Consider the following 16,835-nt stretch of genomic DNA (forward strand, 5'->3'; position numbering starts at 1 on the left):
GGATTTGTGAGATGAGACATTTACTTTGTTTTCAACCGCCTTGCCAAGTTGTCTCCTTTCATTTTAGCAATGAGCAAATTGATTCAGTGCAATAATCATCAGTTTTGATTCCAGCACCAAACATTACTAACCATTACGATATGTAGCATTAAAACCTTCATAGGATGAATACAGCCTCGAAAACATCTTTAGTTGATGGATACCCCACTTCCCTCCTCACCCTTATTCAGATAATATGTTCAAATTTGCGTTTTATAATATGTGAAATTTTACCGTGATCAAACAAAAAAAGAAAGAGACAAAAAGAAGAGAAAAGAGAAGAGGAAAAATCCCAAGTAAATGCCAGACTGCGATAAATTTAGCAATTTATTCAAATTAAGAAAATCATTCAAGGTTTGCATGACAGAAGCATTCTGTGTTCACGCTTAAGAATCAATAAATCAAATATTTTGTTGTGGTTCGATTGAGTTTCTTTTTAAAATGGCTTCATATCAATATGCTGTGATGAAAATGGACGAGTGTTCTTGGATGATGCAAGACTGAAAATGAATGTCACACTGAATAATAGTGTGTAATCAGCAATGTTATTATACTCCTATTCATTGCAGCTTCGGGCCAGTAGAGTGGTTGGTTGCATACATAATATATAACAGCAATTTGTCAGAACACTTTGTTTGAGTTGATCTTCAACCACTTTTGTTGATTAAAAAAAAAATATATATATAATATATATATATGTGTATATATATATATATATATATATATATATATATATATATATATATTTTTTTTTTTTTTTGAGTGAATTACACGGTTGGTTTATGGATCCCTGGGATCTCCAGGCAATATTGTTTCGAACAATGCTAAAGTTGAATAAACACTATCCAAAATGAAATCGTAACAAGGCTTTTTGTTGTGCGTCTAATTTCATTCACAGTATTGCCAGCTACGCCGGGGGCATGAAAAAGAAAACGTTCAGCACTGTCTACAAAATTCCCAAACATGCATCAAGATGCGGTAGATTTTAGCCAAGCCCACATGGTATGTCTTCGACAATAGAACCCTAAATGTTACTGGTTCGATGTTTGCATCCCTGCAAAGTTGCGTGCACGGTAAATGATTGACAACAACCGTCGATCATGCCTTCTGTCTCTACAGCCTCTACATAGGCTATTGTTGTCAAGATACGTTATGATTTTTTAAAAGGACGTATAAAAATATGAGGCCATAGAGCGATGATTTTATTTCCGAAAATAATTTGAATCATATTCTGCTGTCAAGTCAGAATGACAGTTAACATGTATAACAAAATGTGTTTTTCATCTGCAAACTTTTTTAAACTACAAACTACTGGCATGAAGAGCACACGGTTAGAAGACCTGCTTCACAGTTCTGATGTCATGTGTTCAAATCTGGCCCTGTGCATGGAATTTGCATGTTCTCCCTGTATTTGCGTTTTCTCTGGGTACCCCTTCTTCCTTTTGACTGCTTGAAAACTCTAAATTGATGTGAATGTGACTGTGAATGGTGGTTTGTCCATTTATGAATGTTGGGATGGATGGGCGGATGAGGCAAAGATGATGGTTGATGATTATGATCATGTGGGAAGAGACATTAAAATTGTGGTATTATTGCAATTTGATATAAAACAATCATATCATAAAATATTAAAATGCAGCATAGGACGTTTGCCAGCAATGCGATGAATCTTTGTGATTATTAAGTTTTCAAAAAGGCATTAATGGATGTCTTGATTTTATATCATTAATGATCAATTCACACATTCACTCACACAAGGCCTCCTTGTTCATCCCATTACAGAATTCCAGAGATGAGGACTGATTCAGAGCTGGCTAAAAAAATGTGATTTCTCCCGATACGCCATTAAACGTTTCTTGATCTGTTAAGTGTTCAAATCCCTTAGCGACACACTCTCCTTGGGAGGACAGGGAGAAAATGACAGGAGTACAAACAGAGCCTGGAAAAGACACTCATTGATCCAAGGATGTGAGAAATAAGCTCCTGCAACTGAATGTCATTCGCTGAATCTTAAAGACTAATTACATTCAAAGTTGCTGCTCTAACTGGTCAGGATATATTGATCATTTATCTTTTCATTGTTAATAACTATTGCTAGCTTGAGTGAAACCACAGCCAGCCAAACTGTGCTTCAAGGAGAGTCAATAGGAAGTAATGTGAGAAAATATACAAAGAAGTGAGGGTATACATTTTGTCTTCTCTGGTTAAAATCAGTTTGGCCTGGTTTTGCAAAATGTTCTTTTTGAGTGCCGAGGCCTCATAAGAATGGGCTGTGCATTTCATACCTGGGACTTCTTACCACACGTAATCTACCTCTTAAAACCACCACCATCATAATTATGGAGACACTGTACAAAATTCAACTGTACCACCTATGTAATATGGAGCACTGCAAATAAAGCAAATCAATACTTTTCTAATAATGGGATCTAAACATATGATTGGCCAAAAAAGTTAAAAAATTAATCCGGCATTTACGTAAGTACATGTACTGGAATCAATGGGCTCTAATAGACAGACTGATGCCCGTGCCCGTAATGACTCGTTTCACCCAAACGTAACCCCTTCTGAAAGGGCTTTAAATTGGCATGCATGAAGGCTCAGAAAAACAAGTGAGGAGGTCTGCATCAGCATGGGCCTAAAGTGCCTGCACGGAAGCAGATGAAATAGTTGACATTAATTAAATCTACCATATGGTTGCCTAGCTCTTCATATCCCAACTGCACATCCCCGAGTACAACAGACGTGACAAACAATCCACTGTTTAGTTGTGGAATCACTTGTCACATGAGAGTGTTATAGATTTCGTTTTTATCCCAGCTAAGTCTTGCACATTTTGCACATTTCACCTGGCTCACCAAATGCATTGCGACCTCAAAATTTACTGCCCCCCTCCCAATATGAAGGCAGTCCCAAAATGATCAGTTTAAACACGCTGAAACAGGGCTGTTTGCCGCATCAAATTGTTGATCGCACAACAGCAACAGTCCGCCGAAACATCAACACATGCGACAGCCTGGTAGCCCGTGTTGTGGCTGACACTGATGGATCCCGGCTACTCGGCCAGTCGTGTGTACACTGCCATGCGAGTGGCAGGTGCTCTTGTCGTGCTCGGCTTTGTGGTGATTATTGCTATATTGATGACTGCTACCCGAAAACATGCTATATCGCAGTGGTCCTCAACTAGAAATGCTGTCGGTCCACTTTTTTTTTTAAATAAGACCAAGGTCCGGTCCCATGCACGGCGGTCATGGGGAGCAGGGCTATATGCCCATTTAGTATGGTCAAGCCAAGCTTATACAAATCAACACTCCTCACAACCAACCAATAATGGGGTGCATGAAAATAACAATTATTCACTTTGCCAGTACACAGCAAATAATGAGAGGTATTGTGTGGAGGCAGAGGAACTCTTTTATTTTGTTAAGTTGTGCCTGCTTAATCATAGAAATAGCCCTTTTAGGGAAATAAGACATTTTTTACTTCAACTTTGTTAAACAGTAGTTGTCTTTTTTCCCTTAATTTAACAAAAGCAAATCAAAATACTCATTTTACCAAAATAAATACTAAAAATGAAAACAAAAATATTATTTCATTTGTACAATTCCCCTTTTTCACATCCCTTCTGAAATCATTGAAAAATATATCAGAAGAGGAGTTAAGAACCATTTTAAATACTGACACAAGGGAGCACAGGAATGTACAGTGCTGAATGCAATGTCTGAGGCATGCAAATATTATTTGAGGACGCCATTGGGATGTTCATTTAACATGTTGCGGTGTTCTGCTGTTAAACAGCTGCAAAGATCCCTGGGTAGACGGGAGTAAAACTGCACACAATCGAAACATCCCGCGATTTGTCTTGTCTAATTAGGGCCGTTCACACGGCACACATTAGCTGCGGCGCTGCACCGATATATTTTGTTGCGATACATTTTGCACCGCAGCAAATTGTGTGGAGCGTTCACACGTACAAAGCCGCTGAGCGGCGCAGCCCCGACACAGTGTCGGGGATGCACCACTTGCGTTCACACAGCAGTTTCTGCAGCGGAGCAAAACGACAGAAAACAAACGAGCTGTCGTGTTGGTTCTTTTTAAAACGTACTGTATATACACAGGCGGCCCGGTAGCCCAGTGGTTAGCACGTCGGCTTCACAGTGCAGAGGTACCGGGTTCGATTCCAGCTCCGGCCTCCCTGTGTGGAGTTTGCATGTTCTCCCCGGGCCTGCGTGGGTTTTCTCCGGGTGCTCCGGTTTCCTCCCACATTCCAAAAACATGTGTGGCAGGCTGATTGGACGCTCTAAATTGTCCCTAGGTGTGAGTGTGAGTGCGAATGGTTGTTCGTTTCTGTGTGCCCTGCGATTGGCTGGCAACCGATTCAGGGTGTCCCCCGCCTACTGCCCGAAGACAGCTGGGATAGGCTCCAGCACCCCCCGCGACCCTAGTGAGGATCAAGCGGCTCGGAAGATGGATGAATGAATGAATGTATATACACAACTCAAGCGACTACAGGACCGGCACGTCCTTCTCCTTCTCGGTTTCCGCGCCTTCTGCTCGAGAGTGACCGCCCAAGAAAACGTAAATGAACGATGACTTCAATGACACTCAGAAAAGCAAACACTAATGCGCCAAACAGAAAATCAAGAGAGGAAATCACAAAATAAATTCTATGGGGGGCGGGGGGTTGTAAACAAACAACAAAGGAACAAACAACTCCGAGACAGTCCAGTCTCCTACAAAAGGAAAGATGTTACTAGCCAAGTCTTGTGTCGTTATGAATCAACACATTACGGAAGTCCGACAGAGCACGAAAGCAACGCATTCTCGCCATACGTACTCTTCACAAGCATTTGCTCTGGAGCAAATTTAACCCAGATCCCTATTAAAGTCTGTGTGTGGCTCTCCTGTGGTGAAGCTGTGAGCACACTGTGGCGTCGCGCATGCATCTGTTTCCTGACACAATCATCCATTTTGAATGCGTGACGCTGATGTATGGGCACACCTTAAGTTCAGAGGAGCCAATCAGCGCATCGTTATCGCCGACATGCCCCCGTCTCCAGTTCGTCAAACATTGTACACACACAGAGTCGCGCTGCTGCGTCCTCTGCAATACATCTGTTCGTGCACGCAAATAATACAACGGATAATTTTAACAAGCGATCGCGGTAATGCGCAGATTATAGTCCAAAAATAGAAAATGTATAACGTAAAAATCGCTTTATAATTTATTATTTTATACAATTTGCCGAGGGTCCGGACAGAGGAGGTCGGCGGTCCGGACAGAGGAGGTCGGCGGTCCGGTCGTGGATCGCGGTCCGCCAGTTGAGGAAGGGGGCTATATCGTTTTTGTGGTTAAGTAGTCTGTAAAGTAGATTTGGTTGAAGATAGCTGTGTGTATTGGAAATTGACAGGAACGAGGGCCTATTAACAAATAAAGCAACAATGGGCCAGGTCGACGGGCCAATTACGAGTCTTCCCAAATGCCTCAGATCTAAACTTGGTTCTGATTGAGCATCATTGTAAGTCATGAGATGTCCTATCTGATGCCAGACATGCAAAATAAGATGATATCTCTCAAAGAATCTGTAGGATTCACACTGTTCCGCTCAAAAAATGCACTCCAGCATGTACGTTGTTTCACCCCCCCACCAGTTTCAGCATAATATTTCTATCGTTAAAACAGAGCAAAAAGTTTCTAATTTCAAATTTCTACATTATTAGTTACTTTATGTTCATGCTGATGACTGATTGTGAGTGCTTATTGATGAACCTGCACATTCACATTTCAGTTTTTATTTTTTAATGACGTCTTCATTTTTCATTGAACCCTCATGCGCAAGACCAGCGCTTGATTTCACACTTTTGTGCTCATCAATTACTTGGAATCAATACATCATCTATAAACAACATGTGTGCCAGATGAAAGTCTCTGGTAGACCTACTGTGTCTATTTTGTGTTGATATCATTTTCATATTTTGTCTACAGAGTTAAGCAATCCAATAGAGTGTGAACATGTGACATGTTGCCCCACCGTCGAGTAAATTGTCTCACTACATGGGGTAAGATGTCACAATGGATTTGGCGACGGATAAGACGAGGACAAAATTATTGACGTTGAACTTGTTGTCTATTTTGTGTTGATATCATTTTCATATTTTGTCTACAGAGTTAAGCAATCCAATAGAGTGTGAACATGTGACATGTTGCCCCACCGTCGAGTAAATTGTCTCACTACATGGGGTAAGATGTCACAATGGATTTGGCGACGGATAAGACGAGGACAAAATTATTGACGTTGAACTTGTTTTTACTTTAAGGTAAAAATTGAATTCAGGTACAGAAACACCTTATCTGTGCGCTTGACAAAATTGTTATTGTTACATAGCCAGTGAACAAACATTAAAAGATGCAACAAGAATCATCATCTGAATAATAATTCTGCCATATATGGACTGATTTGCCAGGAATGCATTTTTCATTGTCTCGTCCTTTGCAAATGTCACATGTGTTAATGAATCCCAAAACAACGGAGACATGTTGCCCCAGACCACCATATTTGGTAATGCGAAGTCTCATTTAAAGATCATTTAAAACAGAACAATGACTGAGGTGTGACACGATGCCCGACAAGATGCCTGAATCTCTTTTTCTCCTCTAACAAGTCCACATGCATCACTGCTTGGATTTTCAATTGGAATAATAATTAAAAAAAAAATCTATAAAGTTATTTTTTACTTGGGGTTGTGCTACATGGTTAATTGTGCGAATATGTTATCCGCTTTTGTTCATGTTGTGCTGCCCTAAATTTGTTCTTGCTTAGGCTTACAAGTTTAGAGTACAGGATCAGCGAAATAGGTGTCACTTTAAGTATTGTGTGTAAGGTAATAATGATTGTCCCACCCCCCACAACATGCATTTCATGTGCCCCCATCATGAGTGAGGTCTGGTGACAGGTCTGAGTGGTTTACTCACCTCCGTGCAGGCAACGTAGGTTCAATTTCCACCGAGTGACGGTGTGAATGTGAGTGTGAAAGCTTGTCTGTCTCTGTGCCCTATGATTGAATGGCTACCAGGCTACCCCCCGCCCACCCACACCCCCAAAAGGCTCCATCTTCGCACAACATGAAACACAAGAAGCAGCATAGAAAATGACTGGATGATTTCAACACATCGCTGCAGTTAAAAGCAGAAGAATGTGTTGCGGTGGAATTTTCAGCAGTTTACCAAGATCAATAAGACAGTCTGGAAAACAAATTGCCTTTTGGGTTACGGTACTTTATATTTGAAGCTTCAGATAGAGCAGTCTGCAAGTCAGTTCATTATTTGGCATTTCAGTTGAGGCGTTTGCGGAACTTTGCTACAGAGAAATTGTGATCTCAGCAGCTTGTCTCGTACCTTCATCTGGAGAGAGCCATAATCTCCATCAAGGGTGCATCGTCAAGAGTTCTCAAGGTATCACACGCGCCTTTCGGGGAGCCCTGTCAGTTGTCCCTTTGTTATTGGCATAGAAACAAATCTGTGGAGTGAGCTTGAAGAGTGTAAAGACTCTTTGGATGAGTTGTTTGATCGCATTCTCCAAATGAAGCTTGGATGTGTCGTCGGATCAATACTTCCTCAAAGTGCATCAACAGGGATTAACTCCACTTCTGAGGGAGCTTCTCATGTCAACCCCTGGCTCATTTAGCAGCTAATTAGTTGCTTTCTGTTGAGCATATGGTCCTTGTACAGCAGCTGTTCCAGCTGAATATGCTTTCTGCAGAGGGTGCACTGACTTGTCGGTGGGACTTCTGCAACCCTGCTTTGCAATTGACCAATGGGATGATGGACTGAGTTTTCTTTGTTTTGATAAGTGATGCTCCATTGCTCTCAAGCTTTCGTTCACAGGTAACATGTCACGTTTAGAACCATTTCTAACCAATTTTGAGGCAGGCACTTTATCACACAACTCTCTGGCAACCTCTTCTTGCTACAAGGCAAAAAAGTGCATCGGTATCGACTTTGCATTCATCATTTGTCTTATAGCCCCATGCCACTATCGTGCAATAATTCCACCGTTCATTTGTGTATTGGTTTTACACAATCACAGTACAGGGGACTCCTCGCATAACAGATCCCTCTGATTGCATTTATGAAATTCAGTTACCACGACACAGATAGATGGACCTGCTGTCAGTAGGGACAGTCGTCATTTGTTCACATCAGTGGCCACGTCAGCCCCGAGGCGCTCGCTGATGGGGCCGAGGCTGTGTGACTTGAAATATCAGAAGGAATGGAGAGAAGGGGATGAAGAAAAAAATGGAAAAGAAGAGAAGAATGCACAGTGATTGAAGCTTAAGAGTAAAGTGGTATGGAGCAAATTTAGAGGAGAAGATGGATAATTTCCTCCATTTTGCCTTCAGGGAAAAAATGGGAGACAATCTCACAAGGTAGCTGTAAATAGCGTTCAAGTCCGCCAAGCCTTATTGTGTGGCTCAGGTGGGCACATTTCAATACCCGAGCAACCCTAACAGCGTAGGTGTAGCTGATTGCAGTTCAACATAGAAGATCCATGCGTGAGATCATCATAGCACATCATATCATGTGGGTGACTTGCTGTTGCAACATAACATTTTAGTAGATGAACCAAAATAATTTTAACGCATGCGTCATTGCCATCCTTTTTTTTTAACTTCTCCGTTCTTAAAGATCATTTTACCGGTACATCCTTTTGTTCCTCCTTTGCTTTTGTTGTTGATTCAACTTTCGAAGGTAGCAATTACACTGAACGGCTGAGTAAATCGACTGAGATAGTTTTTGACGTTGTGGAAATTCGGCTTGTACTGTCAAAATGGATTCTTGACATGTTGTTTACAGACTAAAATGTGTTTTTAACTGTTCAACATAATTGTAGATTGTTGAGTGATATTAAGAAGAAAATGCCACTGTAACAGTTTTGTGAATCATTGTTTTAAAAGGTTTTTTAAAAGTTGGTGTCTTATAAACCCCACGTGGGCTTGTTGTTCTATTGCAGTGTTTTTTCTTTCATTGAAAAAAATCCTGCAGCACACCACTAGCTGAAAATGTGAAAAAAGCTTATTGTAACCGTTAAAGTGTTTTATTGTTAAAATAAGCATTTTTGAAGAATGACATTATATTACAACATATTGAACACAAAAAAATAATAATTTGATAATCTTTCCTGACCTGGCAAAATAGAAAGTTTGTGTCTTGAGCATGTCCACTTATATCAGGGGTGAGCAAACTACGGCCCACGCGCCAGATCCGGCCCGTTGGTCTTTTTAATCCGGTCCGCCGAAGATTGGTGCACAATTGAGGTTTGATTACATTCATTTCGTTTGGACTTGTAATGACAGGTATTTCAACACCAGGTGGCGCAGTTACTTAAAGTTGCAGAGCACAGGAAGGGAGGGGAAGACGAAGAAAGAGGGAGAGAGTAATGACCATGGAAGGGAAAGTGATATGTATCTGATTAAACGAAGCGGGTAACAAAGTACGAAACATTCAGGAGACGCCTGGAGTCAGAAAGACTCAAATCTACGAGACTTTGAAAGAAAAGGAAGCAATTCTTACTCAGTCCGATTCTGGCAATTTCCATGCTCGGAGTGAATTGCTTGTGGCTCGAGTAAATGAACATTTCCTAGAATGGTTTGATTGTTATCATGTTAAAAACTTTCCGCAAACTGGACCACTAATAAGAGTCGGAGAGCAGTCAAATGTGTAGAGTGTGAACAACAGGGGGCACAGTACACATCCTTGAGAACCGGTGCTGAATGTGATGGTGGAGGAGAATGTTACATTATTACTGTCATACAAAGACATTGTGCTATCTTCTTTATTTTCTATTTCTAACTTTTGGCCCGGCCCTCCACAATATTTTCTGCTTCTCATTTGCCCCCCATAGGAAAATAATTGCCCACCCCTGATTTATATCATTAGTTCTCATCAACTTGCAATCCAAATTTATTACTGATACGGATCTTGTCCAAAACCACACTTTCGATGTCTGTAGACATATATCATCGATACGTCTGTTCTTCCTACTCCCTTGAACATAATAACTGTGTTAAATGAAGATTGATTTCTTTCTTTTTACTTTTTTATCTACCTTATTTTCTGTCAAATTATTACTTTATATATGTTTTACGTTCAATAAACAAACAAAAAAATAAAAATAAATGGTGTTATCTGAAAGAGGGACTTGGGCTATTTCTTTAGCCGCTTCGGGTCCTTGCAACTCATTTACAATATGGCTTTGAAGGGAAGTATTAATCGCTCTGCCACAATGTTAGGACTGTTTTGATTTAGCCACAAGTTCTGCAACGTGGTAACTAGCTTTAAGGGCTCTTTTGTTTACCTTTGTGTTTTTTTTCGTTTACGTTGCTTGTTTCTCCGTGTGTTTACGCAGGCGAACAAAATACTCCACATTTTTGTTTCGAAATGAAGGGTGTTTTTGTGTAGGTGGCATTTAAGCTTAGTTGGGACCTTGGGACTGTTGAACAGCTTTTCACCACATACCAAGCACAACGGAGTATGTGCCGTTGCATCGCCGGTAAAAGTAAACCCAAATGAAAAATAACTTCTATTGTATTGCCTCGCACCAGAAACTTTGCTGGACATCTTTCCTTTCTTTTGTCCTCCACTCATACTCGGAACTTCATCTGGCTCCGGATTTTGTCCAGGGTCCAGTTCAGAGTCTGCATTTTTCCTCTTCAAAAAGGTATCCATCACTTTCACCGTTGTCCTTCATCCATGCGTCACAAATTCGCTTGCCTTTAAGGACGAAGCAAATAACTAGCTGCTGCTGCTACTACCGGAAGGGAAGAGCAGTACACGACCGATTACTCAGCCAGGCGATCGACCGCACAAATGGAGCTTGTATGCAGTTCCCTTGCTAACGCATCCTGGCTCAGGTTTCTTGAGTTGACGATCACGTTCACAAAGTTTTTCTACTCTTGTTGAAGCACCAACCCCCTCTGCTGTTGGATTAACTAATTTGCCCGAGTAAGCATTACACACTCCTTTTCACTTCTGCCTCTTGTGGCTTTCCCGGCATCTTTTGGGCGGATGGATTTCTTCCTTCATCACGTCCTGCTGATGAGCACCAGTCACGAGTTAGCTTGCAGGCTCTTGCTCCATGGCAGGAAGAAAGTGGACAGTTCTCATGCTGGGCCAACAACAGCTGACGTGGACGGCCAAGTATCTCAAAAGATGAATGAGTAGAGTTTGCGGACATCTGTGTGGCACTTTGTTCAGCACTTGAACAAACATTGTTGTGGCCAATTAAAACAACGCTATGCAGGCTGCTCTCCAGTTCAAAATTTTTTTTCAATTTGATGACTTTATTGTGCATATGTGAGGATGTGTGTGTCAATGGTTGTTTGATTGGCTGGGACAAATAAAGTAACTTCGTCCTATCTAATACGCCAAGGTACATTAACCCGGCTGGGATAGGCTCAATGTCACCCACTCAGGAAGATAATACATAATATAGTTGAATATATAACACTACATACATAACATACATAATAGTAATTTTAATTGAATTTAAATATAATTACCATATTTTCCATACTATAAGGAACACCTAAAAGCCGCCAGCGCACCCTATAATCAGATGCATCTAGTATAAAGAGACTAACGCTTTATATGCCCCATTGAGTTGTTTCCCTGTTAGTGTTCCTATGCCAACCTAAAAGGATTCTGCCCGACACAAATTGACATGTGCATTCGCCAATACACACGCAAACGGGCAACTACTTTGTGAGCGGTGCACAGCCATTATGAAATGAAGATAGCACCAAAAGCATAGTTAACACGACTGACTAAACAAAGGACAAAGGAGACAAGCAAGACCTCTAAGGATATTTAGCCCCTTGTGGATGTGATCCCATGGGGTTTGTGTGCCTTTTTGATGAAACAATTGTCTTCATAACATTTGTTTTACATGTATTGTTTTGTAATGCCATTTGTATTTTTATGTTTCATTGGACCAATTCTCATTGTTACAGCTGCAGCGGTTGTGAAGTTTCTATACAAATGAAGGTGAATTGTATTCCTTTAGCGTAGCACCATCTACTGGATGCGTAGTGCAACTGCAACCACGATTGAATCTTATAATGCAGTGCACCCTATACATGAAAAATTGTTTTATGTTGAGAGGGAAGAAATTTCATCTGTGCTGTATGTTACACATACGCACAAAACATTTGACAATAAAGTTGTATTCAGTTCAATTCAAAACAGTCTTACAATAGGCCATTCAATGAAGGTGTGCCTTAAAATCCGATGTGCCTTATCATGCAGAAAATACGGAACAACCCATCCATCCATTTATGAAAAGCACTGCTTATCCTTACCATACAAATAAAGATACAGTGATCCCTCGCTATTTTGCGCTTCGTTTATCGCGGCTTCAGTGCATCGCAGATTTTTAACATATTCATTAAAAAAAAGAGTGACTCGCTGTTGTTTAGCTGACTTTCGCAGCTTCTCGCGGACCGTTCGCAGCTTCTCGCGGACGTTTGCAGACTTTTATTATTAATAAGTGGAAAAAGTGGAAAAAAGACAAATTGCATGTCTCTTATCAAATTTGGAAAGACTGCTGGCGTAACTACCAGCTCACAGTAAAAGAGGCCAAAAGAGAATATCTGTCGGACCTTATTCTAGCTAACCGTCACAACCCACGCGCACTATTTAGAACGATAGATTCTGTACTCAAACCCCCTCTGCCTACTTGCTCGGATTCTTCACCCGAGATGTGCAACAGATTCCTTCAGTTTTTCATTGATAAGGTCTCTACAGCTAGGACTCCGGTCTCAAATACCGCATCTGACCCCTCTGTCCATGTTCCATGTTCAGCTGTACTTAATTCTTTTGATACTGTGTCCTTGGCGCTTTTGGAGGATGTAGTTCGCCAGACGAAGCCATCTGCCTCCCCTTGCGACTCTCTTCCCCCACGCTTCTTTCAGGAGGTTCTCCCGAGTGTTGGTGCATCGTCTTGGATATCATCAACAGCAGCCTTTCTTCTGGTGTAGTTCCCCAACAGTTTAAACATGCTGTGGTCCAACCCTTGATCAAGAAACCTGGTCTTGATCCAGATGTGCTGTCAAGTTACAGGCCCATTTCAAAACTGCCTTTCATTTCCAAAATTCTGGAAAAAGTGGTGCACATGCAGTTGAAACTTTTCTTGGATGAACATAACATCTTGGAGGTCTTCCAGTCAGGTTTCAAAACGATGCATAGCACGGAGTCAGCCCTGTTACGCGTTTGTAATGACATCCTCCTGGCAAATGACTCTGGAGACCACGTGTGTCTGGTCTTATTGGACTTAACTGCAGCATTTGATACAGTGGATCACAGTATTCTGCTGACTCGTTTGCAGCACTTTGTGGGCATTGGCGGCAGTGCTCTTGAGTCGTTTAGGTCCTATCTAGCTGACAGGACCTTTTGTGTCAGCCTTGGCTGCTCTGAGTCACGCACTGCTCCCCTGTCATGTGGTGTTCCACAGGGCTCAATTCTGGGGCCTCTGCTATACTCGCTGTATCTTCTCCCATTGGGTTCCATCTTAAGGAAACATGGTATTCCCTTCCACTGCTATGCAGATGACTGCCAGATCTATGTCCCACTGAGCAAGAAAGACGCCTTCTCATTAAGGCCACTCCTATCCTGTCTGGGAGAAATCAAAACCTGGATGGCACAAAATTTCTTGAAATTCAACGAAAAGAAGACAGAGGTGATATTGTTTGGTCCCAGTGGCCCTTGTACATTCCATCCTGTAGACTTGGGCCCCCTGTCTGCTTATTTGAAATCAACGGTCTCAAACTTGGGCCTTAAACTGGACAGTGATTTCAAACTCGATCGGCAAATTGGTGCCGTTGTTAAATCCAGCTTCTTTCACCATAGACAGCTGGCCAAAATAAAACCTTTCCTCTCACATGAACACTTTGAGACAGTAATCCATGCCTTTGTCACATCCCGACTCGATTACTGTAATGCCCTGTACTTTGGAGTCAGCCAGTCCTCCATTAAGCGCCTTCAGCTGGTCCAGAATGCCGCTGCTCGCCTCTTGACTGGTACTCGTAAGAGGGAGCATATAACTCCTACTCTGGCATCCCTTCATTGGCTCCCCATTCATTTTAGAGTTATTTTCAAGATCCTCCTCTTTGTTTTCAAATCTCTATATAATCTCGCGCCACCTTACCTCTCTGAGCTCATCCGCCCCTACACACCTGCCCGGCGCCTCAGGTCTGTGGACCAGTCTTTGTTAGAAGTACCAAGAACTAAACTGAGGCTCAGAGGGGATCGAGCCTTTTCTGTTGCTGGTCCCTCTCTCTGGAATGACCTCCCACTGAACATTCGGCAAGCCTCCTCGCTGCCCATCTTTAAAGCCCTCCTCAAAACCCACTTGTATTCTTTGGCGTTCGACTCAGCATGATTTTACTGCTTGGTGCTTTCTACCACCTTTATTACCATTTCGTCTTACTGTTTATTGTGTATGTTAAATCGCTCCATGTACAGCACTTTGTATGCAGCGATGGCTGTTTGAAAGTGCTCTATAAATACTGTTGACTTGTTGAATATGTTAATTGGTCGCTACTTCGCGGATTTTCATGTATCGCGGGTGGTTTTGGTCCCCATTTACCACGATAAACGAGGGATTACTGTAGTGTTGAATTAACACCTCTTTGACTGTATCAACTAAATTCAAACATTATTTTAAAGACAGATTATGTTGTAGAATTATTGTTGTTTACATTTAAATGATACGACCAGTCAGTGTACAAACTTTGCTATGAGCAATAAATCGATCGAAGTTCAATTTCTATATTAATGTGATAGTGTTGAAATGATTAGAAATGAAATGCTTACATCTAAACACCTCTCTGTTTCATTTTGATGTCATTTTTCCTGTCTTCGCACATCATAGCCTTTAAAATGTAGTGTTGAAAAGGACATGGGGGAGGAGGGATGGGGTGAGCAAAGAGCTTTATTTTTCTGAATCAACGACTAAAAGACATTCGTCTATGCTTTCATCCTGCAGATTTGCTGAAGCAAGTCAGTCCAGGCTAACTCTTGCCTTGAGGTGCAGAAGGATCTCACATGAACACGTTCATGTTCTAAAAATGCTCCCTGAAAATCTTAGCATGTCTTTGGATCAAACGTGTCTTAGGCTGTTTGTCCTTGATTCGGGTCATGTGATGAGCTTACTGAAGGACTAATTAAAGCATGGTACATTATTGACAAAAAAAGCATAAAAAGAACAATCGAGCTGGAGTAAAGTCAAGCCTGCGGCTGTATTCAATGAGCAGGAGATGGATGGATGGATGGATAGATGGATAGATAGATAGATAGATCGATAGATAGGCAAATGCACACTGCATGTGCAAAGATTCACTCACATGCGGATGTAACCCAATGTTCATGGTGGATGCATTTATAGTAAATGCCCACCTGCTCATGTGTATTGGTAATTTTCAAACACCCAGGTGCTGCACTGTTTTGGGGACCTGTGAGAAAATAAATCCCCAATTTTTTAAAATAGTTTTTTTTTTCGACAAAAGCAATTGATGGAAGAGACAGTTGTCTAAAGAAAAGTAATTTAGGTAAAGAAAATAAAAATGACTGCAGGAGCCAAACTCACAGACCACTGTAAAAGATACCTTCCGAACAAAGCTTGAAGGATCACGCTCCCCCCCTCGACTGTTTCTGTTATAACGCAGCCTGTGCCTCGTGCAGCACTTCATTCCACATCCTGATGTACAAGACATCTATGGGGGAGAATGGAAAACAAAAACCCCCACAGACATTTTCACGCCTACGTCTTTCTGAAACTGGAGCCGCGAATTAAAGAAAATAGATGGGGGACGGCTGTGAGTTGTGCGAGATCGTTATTGGTGGGCAGTAGACCCATATTCACATATACTGTCAAACATCTGAGTGTTTCTCACTTTGAATTGATTTTTTTTCAAACTCCTGTAGAAGTAAGAGCCCCAGAGGCGACAGGCCCTGAGACCTGGTGAGGTGAATTAGCATCATTCGACCCTGAAACGCTCTTTTATATACTTTTCTATCTTTGCACTTTTTACATTGGCAATCGGATGCTGACACCAATTTTAGGATTAGTGAGAAGCTCACAATAATTTGCTGGACCGGCAACAGGAAGGACTTTTTTTGGACCTGCTCAAAATCAGCAATTGAAGTGTCGCGAGTCAAGCGAACTATGGAAAATGGTTCCAACTGTTGAAAAGAGAGCGCAGAAGAGAGGCGGCAACAGATAAACAGCAGGGTTGCATGCACGGTGTTGTCTGTGAACGTCTGAAATGCGCACATGGGGGAAATAACAGTGTGTGAGTGAGGCGGGCACTGCGGCTGATGTCTGCTTGCGGCCCCAGCGGCTCAAAGTGTTTTCTAAATGCTCCTTAATCTCTCTATAAATGACATCTTTGCTTTCCAGTGAGCAGTGTGAAAAATGCAATATGTCTGTGCCAGTGCCTGTGGGATTGCGGTGTTTGGGAAAATAGGGAAAAGGCCGCCGTGCTTCGGAGCTTAAAGTATTTTTTCACCATCACGAATGTCACGATTAAAATATTTTGATGTCATATGTTGCACTGCACACAGTGGCTCTCTGTGCTGAAAGGTGCATTTAAACTGGCAGCTGTTTTGAGGTGATGATTCAAATTGAAACGGCCAGCTCCCGGTAACTTTTCGCCAGTTGTCAACAGCACTTTTCACAAGTCATTTTAAGTAGTTTGTCAATATGCTGTTTGTGGTGCTCTCCCCAGCCTCTGACTTTTCT

At 41.7% G+C, this 16,835-nt stretch overlaps 1 protein-coding gene across 6 annotated transcripts in view; it reads left to right on the forward strand.

The window, feature by feature from the left end:
- mterf2 (mitochondrial transcription termination factor 2) overlaps positions 1-16,835 on the forward strand; it is a 95,137-nt gene that overhangs the window by 26,417 nt on the left and 51,885 nt on the right. For 2 of the 6 annotated variants that reach the window (XR_007961851.1, XR_007961853.1), the window contains exons 2-4: positions 938-1,017; positions 7,376-7,492; positions 10,446-12,273. Coding sequence is in view for 2 of the 6 variants with exons in the window: in XM_052061614.1 (XP_051917574.1) it covers positions 960-1,017 (58 nt within the window). In the remaining 4 variants the exon portion in view is untranslated. Of the gene's footprint in view, positions 1-937; positions 1,042-7,375; positions 7,493-10,445; positions 12,274-16,835 lie in introns of those variants that run through there. The other 4 variants (XM_052061614.1, XM_052061615.1, XR_007961852.1 and 1 more) reach the window with 3 other exon arrangements.

This window comes from Hippocampus zosterae, chromosome 3 (assembly GCF_025434085.1).
Source record: "Hippocampus zosterae strain Florida chromosome 3, ASM2543408v3, whole genome shotgun sequence".
Lineage (NCBI taxonomy): Eukaryota > Metazoa > Chordata > Actinopteri > Syngnathiformes > Syngnathidae > Hippocampus > Hippocampus zosterae.